At 35.3% G+C, this 15433-nt stretch overlaps 1 protein-coding gene across 1 annotated transcript in view; it reads right to left on the bottom strand.

The window, feature by feature from the left end:
* The window catches only part of LOC117320962, a gene marked incomplete at its 3' end in the record, with an annotated part of 28178 nt that extends 26600 nt beyond the window's left edge, over nt 1-1578 (bottom strand). The window contains 1 exon segment of the mRNA XM_033875450.1: nt 1103-1578. Within this exon segment, the coding sequence (XP_033731341.1) occupies nt 1103-1508 (406 nt within the window).
* Between the last annotated feature and the right edge of the window lie 13855 nt (nt 1579-15433).

The raw sequence follows: 15433 nt of genomic DNA, 5'->3' as shown, positions 1-15433 counted from the left end.
CCCACACATATGTCTTTCACCAGCCAGCAAGCGTTACCTGTCATAGGCCTAAGTGAATTTAACAAGATGAATAGGGGCTCCATACGGGGTTATCAAGACATATTCTCCAAAATCGGGAGAATACACTATGTTTTATCTATACGATCGGGAGACGGGGCAGGGAGTCTGAAATCGGGAAATTCCCGACTAAATCGGGAAAGTTGGCAAGTATGTATTAAGCCCTGTCATTTTGACCCCTATAAAACAAGAGGCTCACACGCCTTAACAGTCACCTGAGTTTTGAAATATTTCTGTCAATTTTATCCTTTTTGACCCTGCCTATCAGACTCTCGGGGTCAGTCGGGCCAACATTTGCATACCATCAAACTGCCTTTAAAAACTGCTAATTCTAAACAAGCAAGAATGCATTCCAAAAGAAATCAAACAAATTATACTCAAAAATGTGATTTCCCTTTATAAACCTCCCCTGGGGCAAACATGAGATCCCAGTGTCATAAAATTCATAAATTTGGTAAAGGACCTTTAGACCTTTCCGTCAATTAAGAGAATTTGATATTGCTTTATTTGGGCCTTGAGAAGATTTTTTTAAATTTCAGTCCATTTGACCCTATTTGCCCCTAACCCCTCAGTCCCCTGGGAGATGGGGACCATATACTTCACAGTTATGGTTGACGTTTACGCAAAACATCCTTAAAATAAGAAGTCAAAAATGTAAATTGTTTACGGACAGATGACGCCCTACGACGGACAAAGGGCGATTAGAATAGGTCACTTGAGATAGTTTTCTCAGGCGACCTAAAAATGTGTCCACGACTAGTAGCAATTTTAATTAAGTGTTGATGAATGGCTGACAGACGGAAAGAAAGCTGATGGACTCTGCGTCATGGCACACAAGTTTTTTTCCTTCCAGTCATTTCAAGAAAATGTCAGAACAACGATTGTTCACAGACAGATGACCAACAACACACACAAAAGAAAGCCGACATAAACAGCCCACTTTTATCAGATGGTGGGCTTAAATGTCGATACATGGAGACTTGATCATGGCAATACCAAGAATCAGTATATACTCATATACACTCAAATGTCATTTAAAACATACCGTTTGAATGTGCATTCGATGTTTCCATTTCCTGTACTGTTCCATCGTCTACATTCCTGCAGTGTCTTAGTAAACGTTGATTACATAACTCTGCGTCCTTTCCCTTATCAATTTTTTCCATTTCCTTTCCACTCTTTCCAAGTTTGTATCTTATTCGTTTGGATAGTAGCTCAGCCATATTAGTAGGTTCTGGGCCTCCAGGTTTGATTTGCTTCCTTAGTAACTGCCTCATCAAACATGTTTTCCCTGCTCGAGCATGACCAATGAAAGTCAATTTGATATTTTGTGTTTCCAGTTTCTGTTTCATTCTGCGCTTATATTTGGTTTCTTTGTCAAGTGCATCTGGGATAAATGAAGGCAAAGTAGATACGATTAGTAAACAAACAACAATGAAAGAAAAACACATGTAATGTCACTAATGACATGCTGTACCGTACATGTATGAGTAATGGAAGCTAATGCGTTAATAGTTTTGTATATTTCTATTAAATATAATCTTTGAATTATCTTCTTCAATCTGCTTCAAAGATCAAACCCAGAAACAATGTTCAGGCTCCTCAGGGGTGTGGAAAGACCACAGGGATTGTTTTTACAACATGATTGTGTTTTAAGAAACTCAGCCCCTTAGGGTGAGGAAATATCCCTGGGCTTATTTTTCATCAGGATTGTGTTTATCTCTTGGTGCCCAGTAATACTATATATGGTTATGGGATGGGAATCTCAATTGTTTCAAAATACAACAAGAACATAGTTGTCAAGATCCCCCACCTATGCAAATATTTCATTACACAAAATCAAAGTCGGCAATGAAAATAAAACATGAAACATATGACATAGCATTAAGAATCATTAAATGTATTTGTGTTCAGTCATCAAGTTCCTGTGAAATTAATGAACACATTAAGTAACAAGTCTACCAAGCAAGTTTCATAAAAATCTGATCATTCCTTCAAAATATATTGTGTGGAAAGTAATCAGCCAAACAGGTCACAGCAGCCTCATTGAATAGGATCTTGGCGCCCACCACTGATAATCCATATCAGTCAAATGAAAGACTGATCTTTACTCTTCTTCTCCCTTTTTTCATTCTTCCTTCAAAACATTTAATAACTTTATATAACACTATATATACAGCAGTAACAAACTTCAATTGTCAAAATCCAGGATTGCCTTATGCATGTCGGCCATGTTATTTCCCATTTGATCCTAAAATGCAATACCAACAACTTAGGACAAAGGAAAACCTACATATGGAATTTGAGAAAGATCCCTTCAGTACTTTCAGAGAAATAGCAATAACAATTGTCCAAATCCAAGATGGACGTCTGTCTACTACTCTACTATGTTGGTTTTCCAATAGGTACCAAATTTGAAATGCATTATGCACAACTAGGCATCAAGGAGAACTAATATATGAAAATTGAGAAAGATCCTGTCAGTAATTTCTGAGAAAGACATCAATCAGCTGTGATACCATTGGGTACCAAACTGTTACAACCTGACATCAATCAGATGTGATACCATTGGGTACCAAACTGTTACAGCCAGACATCAATCAGCTGTGTTACCATTGGGTACCAAACTGTTACAACCTGACATCAATCAGCTGTGTTACCATTGGGTACCAAACTGTGACAACCAGACATCAATCAGCTGTGTTACCATTGGGTACCAAACTGTTACAACCTGACATCAATCAGCTGTGATACCATTGGGTACCAAACTGTTACAACCAGACATCAATCAGCTGTGATACCACTGGGTACCAAACTGTTACAACCTGACATCAATCAGATTTGATACCATTGGGTACCAAACTGTTACAACCAGACATCAATCAGCTGTGATACCATTGGGTACCAAACTGTGACAACCAGACATCAATCAGCTGTGTTACCATTGGGTACCAAACTGTTACAACCTGACATCAATCAGATTTGATACCATTGGGTACCAAACTGTTACAACCAGACATCAATCAGCTGTGATACCACTGGGTACCAAACTGTTACAACCAGACATCAATCAGCTGTGATACCATTGGGTACCAAACTGTTACAACCTGACATCAATCAGCTGTGATACCATTGGGTACCAAACTGTTACAACCAGACATCAATCAGCTGTGATACCACTGGGTACCAAACTGTTACAACCAGACATCAATCAGATGTGATACCATAAGGTTCGTAACTTTTACACTCTGATATCAATCAGCTGTGATATAACAGTCTGCGACATTAGCCAATAGTCCTATGCCCATGACTAGTACTTTTTGGTTCGGACTAGTGGAAAATCCTTGAATCTCAATATATTTGTTGTAATACACACTGCATTTTTGCTTCTCCAGACTAGTGCTTGAAAATCTTATTGTCACAGACTGATATAATTGGGTACCAAACTGTTACAACCAGACATCAATCATCTGTACATGTGATACCATTAGGTACCAAACTGTTACAACAAGACATCAATCCGATGTGATACTATAAGGTTCCTAACTTTTACAACCAGACATCAATCAGCTGTGATATCATTGAGTACCAACTGTAACAAGAACTGTCGCCAGGATGGCTGACTAATACCCCTACAATCTGCAAAGTCAATGGTGAATTGGAACTCTTAATTAGAGGATAAGATAACCCAGTAATACAGTGACCAGTTGCCATAGCAACCATTATTTTGAGGAAAAGGAAGTGAGATGCACATCTGCATATGGTCCTCTATATGTGCGTGAAGTTTCATTAAAATTGGCAATTCGGTTTAGGAGGAGTTGTCTGGACAAATTATCCCAGGATGTCACAGACCCAATATCAAGTTTCTGGGCCCCTTAAATTGGTTATTGCGAAATTGTTTAAGTAGTTTAGCTTATTTGACCCCTGTGACCTTGAATGTTGGTCAAGGTCATTCATTTGAACGGTCAGACGATGGATGCAACACATCAGGGAAGTGAGCCAAAAAAATAAAACATTTCAGAAATTTATTCCAACAAATTTCCGTTAAACCAGATTAAACTCTTCAAGCATGGTCTGTCAGTTAGTTAGGATATGTAACAGATTCCAAATAGATATCTGATGTAAAATCTAACACCGGTCTTCCTGTCATGTGTATATATAGATGTCAGGTCAGGTCTCGGAGGTCTCGGAGGCTCTTGGCTATCGCAAAATTATTGTTTACAGATTTAAGCCGATTTCACACCTGGTAGCCCTTCACCCCAGAATGCTAAAAGCCTAATATCAAGTCGCTGGGCCTCTTGGTTATTGAGAAGAAGTCTTTTGAAGATTATAGCCTATTTGACCAATCTGGCCTTGAATGAAGGTCAAGGTCATTTATTGGAACAAACTTTGTAGCCCCTCACCCTAGCATGCTACAGGCCCAATATCAAGTCCCTGGGCCTCTTGGTTATTGAGAAGAAGTCTTTTGAAGATTATAGCCTATTTGACCAATCTGACCTTGAATGAAGGTCAAGGTCATTTATTGGAACAAACTTTGTAGCCCCTCACCCTAGTATGCTACAGGCCCAATATCAAGTCCCTGGGCCTCTTGTTTATTGAGAAGAAGTCGTTTGAAGTTTATAGCCTATTTGACCCATGTGACCTTGAATGAAGGTCAAGGTCATTTATTTGTTCGAATGTTCATTAAAAGATAATGATGAATTTAACCTTCATTTAACCTTTATTAAATGTCATGACGTCATTTGCAATGTTATGACGTTGAACAAACGTTCATTAATGCTAATCAATGATTAGTGGCTCATTAAAGCTTAATTAAATCACAGATATTTAAAGATGGTTGGGGGCTTCATTAAACCATCATTACTGGAAATGGCGATGAATATTATGTTTTATGTACTTAGAAGACGGCACAGTCAGCTATCCCATCAAGATTTTTGTCTGATGATTATACCGAAAACGAAGTCTGAGCGAGATACCAGTTTTGTCCAGAAGAGATCGTTTTTAACCGTAGATTTAGTCAGAGATTAAATGGAGAGACTTATGAATAGGAGTAAAAATATAGGTAACACCCCTTAAGTGGTAACTCTGTTTTACTTATATAGTCAGTAAGGGAATATACATGTGTTTCCTTTCATTACTTCTATGTAATGAAAAATAGTTATAATGTGACATTGGTGCATATCGATGAAGGAAATACGAATATGAATTAGTATCGGTACTTCAGTATGGTAAATAGGTATAACGGAATGTTGTTTCCAGTGTTATTCGGTTTGAGTCATGATAGGACAGGGATGGTCATCAAAACATCATGGGTATGGTTTCAACAGTTATGTCCCGCATATTTCAAAGTGTAAAACTGCCTCTCTTCCTACAGTACGAGGAGGGTGATTTGGTACTCAAACGCTCACAGAGCGTTTGCGCTGCGTGAGCGTTGGGGATTAAAACCCCGCTGCAATCCCGCGCAAGCGATGTCGCTGCGATCCCGCTCACACGGCGATTCCGCTCTGAAAACGAAGCAACCCGCTCAGCCAGCGATTTAGATCCGGCAGGCCTGCAAACCCGCTCACGAGGCAATCCAGCTCTGGCGGATTAGCAAAACCGCTCAGTCAGCGATCCCGCTCCGGCGGGCCACAAACCCGCTCACGAGGCAAACCCGCTCACGAGGCGATCCCGCTCAGCCAGCGAACCCGCTCAGCCAGCGATCCCGCTCACGAGGCGATCCCGCTCCGGCAGGCCAGCAAATCCGCTCATCCAGCGATCCAGCTTCTCTTGTCGCTTCCCTAGAATGGGCATAAGGAATTCTTTGTTTTATGTTACGATGAATAAGGAGGAATTCACATTTCTTTCATCAGAAACGTCTGCAGAATGTAATGTAACGTTTCCAAATGTGTTTCGTAATCACTTGCTTGAGTGATTCTGTAGCGTTAGTGAAGAAGTTGATTTGACAAAAATACATTTATATGTTTGTTATTGTAAAATCACAGAAAATGGGTTTAACACAAAGTTATTTCTTTAAACAATATCTTAAAATATAAATGTTTGCATTAACGGTCACAATAATAAGTATGTTCATGTAGTTATGCGACAACGGGCTGGTATACATCGTAAATGTACATCGTAATGATCGATTTTGTCCTTTGTGTTCTGATGGTGTTGGTGACGAGTATCATTGTTTATTTATTTGTAATTATGAAATAGTATGCTAAATTAGAAATGTATACATTCCAAACTATCATTGCACATTTGTACATACCCAGATCCGGCAAAAAGGAAAGGTGATTAGTTTCTAAATACGTTAGTGTTAGTAGAGAGTGGGTAACATTTGCTGTGTTTCTGCCATGTGTAAAATTTGCTTTTTAGGTGATGCTTGATCAATTCAATTCAATTCATTTGCTTACTTTCGGCTTGACAGCCAATCGGTTTTGTACTACATGATACAACAAGAGAATAACATATGAAGACAACAACATTGCATAAACTTACACGTTGTAACACACATAATTATATACGTCTGAGCAGAGACTTGCATATATATATATATATACATCTCCGGTCTGAGAAAACTATAAAAATCTAACAAACGATTTAATTTGAACGATAGCGCATTGCAGTGGTGCCGTGCTGGTCGAATGAGAAGGCTGAGCACATTGACTTGTTAACGGTAATCGGAGCCACTGTATAAGCGCATATGTACATGTATAAGCTCTCCTGTGACACTGCGATACATCTTACTGGAAATTTCCTGCGATTCGCAGTAAAGCAGGAAATGTATGTATGTTTGTTACGAGAGTAAGGTACATGATGTAGCGCATGGCGAAGGAAAATGAGTAACACGTGTACAATTGTACACTATTCATACATGTATACTGTATATCTACAAGCTATGAAGCATACAACGATGTCAACTAGCAAAATATGAATGAATTGTATACGTGTACTAGACGTGTATATCACAGAGACTTGAAACAGTCTATATCTTACAAAATATCACGCACGCCAAGAAGTATCGGGGTGCCTCGTTCTTATACCCAGATGACACATAATTCGACGCCATATTTGATGCAATGCCTCGTAGCGTTTCGAAATACACTGGTATAGAACGCCATAGCTACCTTAAGACCAAAGGTCTTATATCATCATGTCACTATGTTATATCATCATGGCGACATAATACTATAACGTGATGCTATAAAATGGTGATATAAAACCTTAAGTCTTTAGGCAGCCACAGGTATGGCGTTCCATACACTGGGATTAAAAGCCTATTTTGTGGCGAAATAGACAGAAATTAAACGCAAGTCACACGTTTGATTTCTGGTTTGGTATAATTTAACAAAACTGTGTATAGTTTGATATTATGAGAGGGAAAGAGGTATGGTCCTTTTCCGCCTATCTTGACCTAGGCCACGTACAGCGATAGTACAGGTGAAATAGCATGTGACCCCAGTGATTCCCACCATACCAAAATAGATCGTTATGGTCCATTGGCGCGCTATGTGTTGTGAACGGATTATGTAGTCAAACAATACCATATGAAATAAAGTTAAATTGACATGTTAAATAGGAATGTTTACACTATTAATCCATATATGCCTGTTGTCAATGCTGCAGTTCTTTTACATTTTACTTGTAATGATACCGAGTAAATAGGTTATAATTTCACTCTTTTTCGTTGTTGTATCCAAATGAAAATGTTGCGTTCTGTGTCACCCGTGTATGTACGTTACTTGGCCACCTCAAGCTGTATGTAGCACAAACATGTCTGAATACGATCTGGACATGAGATTTGAGGTTGTTGAATTTGGCGAATATTGCCGACAAGAAGTCGGAATCCAACAATATAAGTTTGAGTTAAAAAAAAAAATAGTGAAATTGACTCTGAAAATGACCGCTTGGTTAACACAGACTGGTGTAATAATCGGTCAATCACCAATAAATGTACATTAGTTATGTGTTTACCATTTCTTACTCATTACCAAAGAAAGGAACACAGCATCAACATTTTTAAATAAAATTATGTGCCATTTCATTCGCAAATTAATATCCAAATAAACATACCAACAATACAACAGTTCTGGATACTCTGGTTTGTGAGAAAAGACGAACACACGTACAGTAAATGCATGCGTTATATTCTATACAAAACCCGCTTCTAGTAATGAAGGAGACTTAATTCATACATGCCATACCTCCCGGCGTGAGACAAAATCTCCCTTATTTTCAAGTCATTTATTTCCTCCCGGCAGGAGAGCCAAAATTCCCGTATTTTGTAATTCCCTCCGGTATTTTTGCCGACGCCATTTTTGTTTACAATTCAGTCTTTTTCTCGCGAGATTTGGCTAAATTTAGCGATCACGTGATCCATCTGTTCACGTGATCACTCAATCAAAATGGCGCCTGTTTGACACGGCTTTCACACGAAGCTCTGGCTAGTGTAATGTTTGCGCTAGAATATCTATCACCATGAAATAAAGGCAAGTCGTTTACAAACAACTTTAACCCCCTTAGCTAACAGACTTGAATCATGGTTTGTTTTCTTTTAGGACCATACTTTGATGATGATAATTGATACAGAGTCTCAGTCTGGTCAGACGCAAAATCACACGTGTTTTTCATTTACCATGTGTATCGTTGATCAGTGATAGCAAGATGAAATCCGATATTTTCTTTTAGAAAACTATCAAAATTAGCACATCTGTTGGTCGTTACAAAGTGGTCAATCATGGTGTTTACAATGACTGTACAGTCCATGACAGAGACAATATACAAAATCTAGAATGAACGTGATAAGATTTACTGCAGTCTCCTAACATTAACATCTTCCGTTCTCATAATTTCATGTATACACTTGCACACTTGGAATATTTTTATATCTAAATGGTCCAACATAAGGTATCCCACAGGACATTTCATGGTGATTTTTACAACTGATGTGTTCCCTCAGAGTGGATCAAGCTTTCTATTTTTAAGAAAATCCAAACTGATAAATGAATAACTTGCTTGTCTTAATCTTTAGCTACATGTAATTATAATATACCCTTTTCAAATGCTGTTATGCAATATGCATAAAGCTGTGAAACTTTTTGTGTTGCATAAAAAAAATCGGAAAAAAAATTCATATCATCAGAATCTGAATGTATACTTATTGCATTTTTTACCTTATACAACTTTTTGTTGTTTGCATATACAATATGATAAATATCTAAAATAAATACAAATATTCTTTATCACTTTCAAAATTAGTTAATTGCTAAAAAATTGAGTAAAAATGTTGATATTTATGTCGCGCACAAATCTCCCTTATTTTAGGCAAAATTCCCTTAAAATAATCATCAATCTCCCTTATTGGTCTCCCAAAAATATGGCATGTATGTTAATTCAGAAAGTAAAATATTATAATCATCATGATATACAATAGACTAAATCTCTCCCGTATGAATACCAGTGGTGAAGCCTACAACAAACTTCTACATATACAGATTTTATCCCTTATTTTACATGCCATGGTCTCAGGGATTAAGGACGATTTAATGCTTGAGAAAGATATAATTTATATACGATCGTTGTCAGTGAAATTATATAAAAGTGATTCGCAACAATTATAATATAATTGATACTTTCTGTACAGGTATAAAGAATAGGTACTTATTAAAACCATCATTATAGCTCCGTTTTTTATGATAAAAAATTACAATTTATTTCATCGTGACTAATCATAATTAATACTAAAACTTATAAACTCGCAATGATTTTCGTGTATGATTTTTTTTCAAATTTTTTAATTTTTTGCTATTATTTTTTTTTAATTGTGTCATTATTATGAAATGATCGAGAACCTTGTGGTTTTGCTTTCCATTCGTGTCGCAAGTCATATCTTCAATTAAAAAGGGACTTTTAAAAGATGTATAACATGTTCGGAGAATTACGAATTCTAAAGTTTGAATGGGTTAGTATACCGCTAAACAATTACCAGGTGTGAAATTACGGTCCACAAGCTCGTCACACCTGTCACTGCACCACAGGTGTCTGTGATTTCTGGTGTTCTAATCGGCACACGCCGATAATTGCTTGTGAGTTCACGTGTTTGGTTTCTGTGCGCTTCAAAAAAGTCCGAAGACATGCTTTTACAGGTTGTACATAAATTGAGCTTGAATTTTATTAAGAATTGCGTTTATACTATAGGGAATACATTTTCAAGTTGTTGAAATCAAACACATTTTTTTGGAATTCAGTGAGTTTCGTTTTCCTTACAAACGAAAAAATTTGTATCTCAAAGGTTTGTCTATAGAATAATTAACCTAAGTTACCTCATTCATATATATACCCATGATGTTGAAAATTTACTCTATGAATCTTGTCTGGGAGTTACTGATCTTTCGTGGACACGTTTTATCAATTGCGGACAATTACTTACAATCTTGCTGTTTTGGCTAATAAAAAATTCAAAATGATTAGCATTTATTTCACATCTTGTATGAATTGCATTTTAAACTTGTATTACTAGAAGTATTATAACCGAAATCAATACTGGTACATTTGTATGTAACAAACGGTCATGCCCTCATAATAAAGGCTATATGATGTAAGTCGTTATAAACGGCCCGTTATTCAAATGTCATACATCCCATACCGAAATAAAGCACACTAAAGTATACTTTTATGCTACTTTAAGTATACACTTTTTCCTACTTTTTTGAAAAAGTACCAAAAAAGTATACTTTTTTTGTACTTTTCTGGACTTAGAAATTTTTCAGAGTACTTTTTCTGTACTAAATTTGGACTCTGAAATTTCTCAGAGTACTTTTTTTGTACTTTTCTGGACTTAGAAACTTTTCAGGGTACTTTTTCTGTACTTTATTTGGACTCTGAAATTTTTCAGAGTACTTTTTTTGTACTTATTCTGGACTTAGAAATTTTTCAGGGTACTTTTTCTGTACTTTATTTGGACTCTGAAATTTTTCAGAGTACTTTTTTTGTGCTAAAATCTGACTTAGAAATTTTTTGAAAGATTGTGAAAATATGGATGTACTTTTTTCCTACTTTTTTGGGACTTAGAATTTTTCAGCTAATGCCATTGTGCTTTTTTGTACTTATTATGGACTTAGAATATTTTCAGACATTGCGAGGGGTTATAGCATATTAATATTTTCAAAATTAAATCTGACTTTTTCAGTCGACTACAAATCTAAGACTAAAAAAATAATACCCAGGATTAACCACAACAAATATCTATCAAATAAGATACAGAAAATTATCATTTGGTAATATTAAATGTTTTTGATCTCGTTTTTTGTTGTTTTGTTGTTGTCTTTTTTATGTTCTAAAAAATACTTTTCATACTTTGATCAGTACCACAGAAATTTATCTAAAAATAATTAAAATTCAACAATTATTATAAGTATTTCACTTCAATGTACTTTGTTAGTAAGGTTCACACATTTTAACGGTGATTTCTTTGTCACTTTTCGTTTGTATTTTCATATGCATCTCAGAAGTAATAAACTTCACATTGATGAATGTTACTATACGTTCATGTGACGAACGTCAAAACTTAGCTCTATAAAAATTTTGTTCCAGATCGTTCTTTGAAGTTACAGTATTTTGGCTTTAATTATAAACTCTTTAACGGAGTTTAAAACATTTCGTTTATCCAAACGTTAACCTCTACCAGATCGGGGATCACTCTACGAACACACATGTGCCCGTGCCTGTAATACGCTTTTAATTCATTCAAATGAAATTAAAATCACCTGCTCTTTGTCTGCATATCATATACTTGCTGGATATACGTGGTTTTAAGATTACATCTGATAATTGCACCCGAAATCACGTCGTGTTCTGTCAAAATATTCACCGATATACTCATATATAAACATGTGTAATACTGATATAGTCACTCGGACGCTTCTTTGTAAAACGTATATTGAAGTCAAGCGCTGTGATGATCTCGATCTCGATATGGCTTGACTGACAACAAACAGGCATGATCAAGGAACAATATTCCGGTATTTAAATCAGAATTACATCGCATTCATTGAAATGGTGAAAGTGAACACAAAAAGAAAACTTTAATTTGTCTGATATTTATTTAGCAAGATCGTACGATAATTCGGACAACGACACAATGTAGCTGTACTCTAATCTGTTGTAGAATGATCTCGTAGGAGTGTTGTGTGTACAAATAAAATACTCTATTGTATACAAAAATCAAGATCAATACCAAGATCTATCATAAATATTTTAATTGATATAGTAGACGGCTTGAATAACTGCAACACCAAGATCGATCAAAAATATTTCAACTGTTTTAAACTCAACCTTGAAACCTGTGTGTTAAGCTAACAAAGCAGGATATATGCTTAACGTCGTACCGAAAGTTAATTTCACCCGTGGTGTTAATTAATATAAGCGACAGTCGACTGTAATGGCAAATCATACCTAGCTTTATTGTTTATTGGAGTTACCTGTGTACCTCCCGTCTCACCTGTACACATATTGCCCCTCTTAGACTAAGTCTTATGCCCGCGGCGTTAATTATAACAATTTATATTGTCAAGCTTGACTGCCTTTCACTACGATCAGATCACAGGTGCCTACCCCCATTTAAACAAAACATCCGGATTACATAACAGGTACTGACGAGGCTTATACCTGTGTCAGATTACCATCGGTCGGTTCACCTATGACCTCGAGGCCGTGATCTCGTTTGTTTACTTCAGTTTACGGAATCTACCGAGATTTGACGAGTTCGCTTCGTGCGATCATTTTGTGCAATGTGCAAGCTTTAAATGCTGAAGTAGTAATACCAAAAGTATGAAACAATAGAGGTTAAGGAAGTAGAATATAAAAAAACAAGTAATAAAAGAATGAAATCGATACAGTAGATCTCCGACAAAACTTTTTTTTTATCCCATGATGCAACAAACAGCGAGATTTTAGCGGGAAGTCTGATAGCCATGTTTGAATTTCACCGGATGTTTATCTACGGAAGAAACATAAACAAACACGATTTTGATATAGAATAGCCTAAAAACGAAATTCATTTTCTTGCCTAACTGAAGAAGATCGACTATCTGTCAGTAAGTGGCCAAAGAATATCAGCTTTCTTGTTGTTTTTGGCGACAAATGCTCATTTTCACCCGAAAATATCACAGATATCGCGACCAGGTAAGTTTACAATTTTATTATTTAAATCTATTTCGTCTTCTGCACGTTCCTACATCGTTTCACATAATATAGGTGAATAGGGGCCTACACATGTTAATATTAATACTTGATTACTTCGTGTTTCAGGGTTTTCATAATGAATTCATCACCGATTACAGTTTACACGGCCCGAGTTTAATTAACAAAGAACTGCTAGATCCACGTGTGTTTCAATCGTAAGTATTCAATTTACAGATTTCTGCTACCATACGCCTGGGATTTTATAAGCATCCTGATTGAGAACAAGAAAATTTTTATTTCTTTATTGACGAACTTCGACGTAGTTATATTGCATTTTTATTTCTGTCACGTAACGGTAAATTCGTAATATCTTTACTACATATTTCATGCATTTTGACAAATTTCCAATTAATTTTTATGACTTCGTTTTTCTATGGAATTTATTGAAATTTCACTTACATGTAAAGAATTATTTGCTTATTCATCTGATTATATTTACAGAATTTTTTGTAGTTGATTTCAAGAGATATTGCATAAAATTTCAAAAAAATAGCAATGACATTTTTAAGTTAGAATATAAGAACGAAAGTAACGTCACATTTCGGGCAACATGTGTATATCTATTTTAGGGAATATATGTAAAAATATCGGTAAATGAGCTAATAATTGTCTACTATAGTATATATGGAATTTGAAGAAAATACATTCAAAAACGTTACGAAGTCAATAAAATCCATTGAAAATTTGTTGTTGGTCATGATCATGATCAATTCACAAAAAAATGATCTCAAGAAATGGTTGAATAAAAAAATCTGTGTTTTGGAGTATTTTGATAGTTAGTTGCATAATTTAAGATGAAACAAACTGTCAGAGAATTCTGGAGTAGCTTGATTTTTATTAAAGTACTTATCCTTATAATTAAAAGTGTTATGTTGTAGCTTTAAACTTGTATACCTGTGGCTAGCTTTTCTTGATAAAAAGACTTCCAAGCAGACATGCATGTAATAAATGACAGTAAAGTGATCAGGTGCATATATAAGGAAAATTATCTACATTTTATATTGAACAAATTTTCACACTTATTCTAAGTTTTGATATAAAAAATATTTTAAAATTTTCTCTTTCTTCCAACAGATTATGCAGTACATTGTGAAGTGACGGAAAGCTTGAAGATATTGCATTGTGGTTCGAATTGAGGGCAATGATTCGCATAAAGCAAAAAAGGAATGAAGAGAATCAGACATTTTATTTTTCGAATTAACACTTACTTGGATTTGACCAGTTTAAGCAAGCAACATTATGCATATACCATACTTCATTGTATTCAGTATGCATTTATGCATTGTTTTTTATTTACATTTTTTTGTTGTGTTTCCTCAAGAGGAATTATGATTCGACAATTTTTACAAATGTTATTGCCCTTTTTATTTAGAATAGTATATTTTTTTTGTCTGGATCTCCTACATACACATGATATAAAATTGTGTTTTCCTGCTTGAAAAAAATATTAGAATAATTTATCAAAAGTTATTGCCCTTATACATAGATGTCCATCTGTAAATCCTTAACCTCACCCTTAAACAAATTTCGAGCTTATTAGATCAAGACTTTGCTATGGCATGAAATTATACTCAGTGGAATTGTGATTGGATAACTAATCTTGTATTTCAATGTTTGTTTTCACTTGATACAATTGTGCATTTCTCTTAGGAATGGGACTGATGTATGTATTGTTTAAGCATGCAGTATTCTCATTTAAGCTTATCTCCTATATTTTCAGAACTAATTTCCTACACCATTAAATTAAGTCCCTTTTTTTGGTAATTTTTTCCTACTTTTTCAGTACTTTTTTTATACTTTTTCAGTACAAATTTCCTACTTTTTTAGTACTATTTTCCTACTTTTCTAGTACTTTTTTCCTACTTTTCCACTACTTTTTCAGTACTAATTTCCTACCTTATTGGTACTTTTTTCCTACTTTTTCAGTCCTAATTTCCTTCTTTTCAATACCATTTTCCTACTTTTTTGATACTTTTTCAGTACAAATTTCCTACTTTTTTAGTACTATTTTCCTACTTTTCTAGTACTTTTTTCCTACTTTTCCACTACTTTTTCAGTACTAATTTCCTACCTTATTGGTACTTTTTTCCTACTTTTTCAGTACTAATTTCCTGCTTTTTCTGTACCATTTTTATACTTTTTTTGTACT

This window comes from Pecten maximus, unplaced genomic scaffold (genome assembly GCF_902652985.1).
Source record: "Pecten maximus unplaced genomic scaffold, xPecMax1.1, whole genome shotgun sequence".
NCBI lineage: Eukaryota > Metazoa > Mollusca > Bivalvia > Pectinida > Pectinidae > Pecten > Pecten maximus.
Note: the sequence above shows the minus strand (reverse complement) of the source record. Positions and strands in the feature narration are given on the sequence as shown.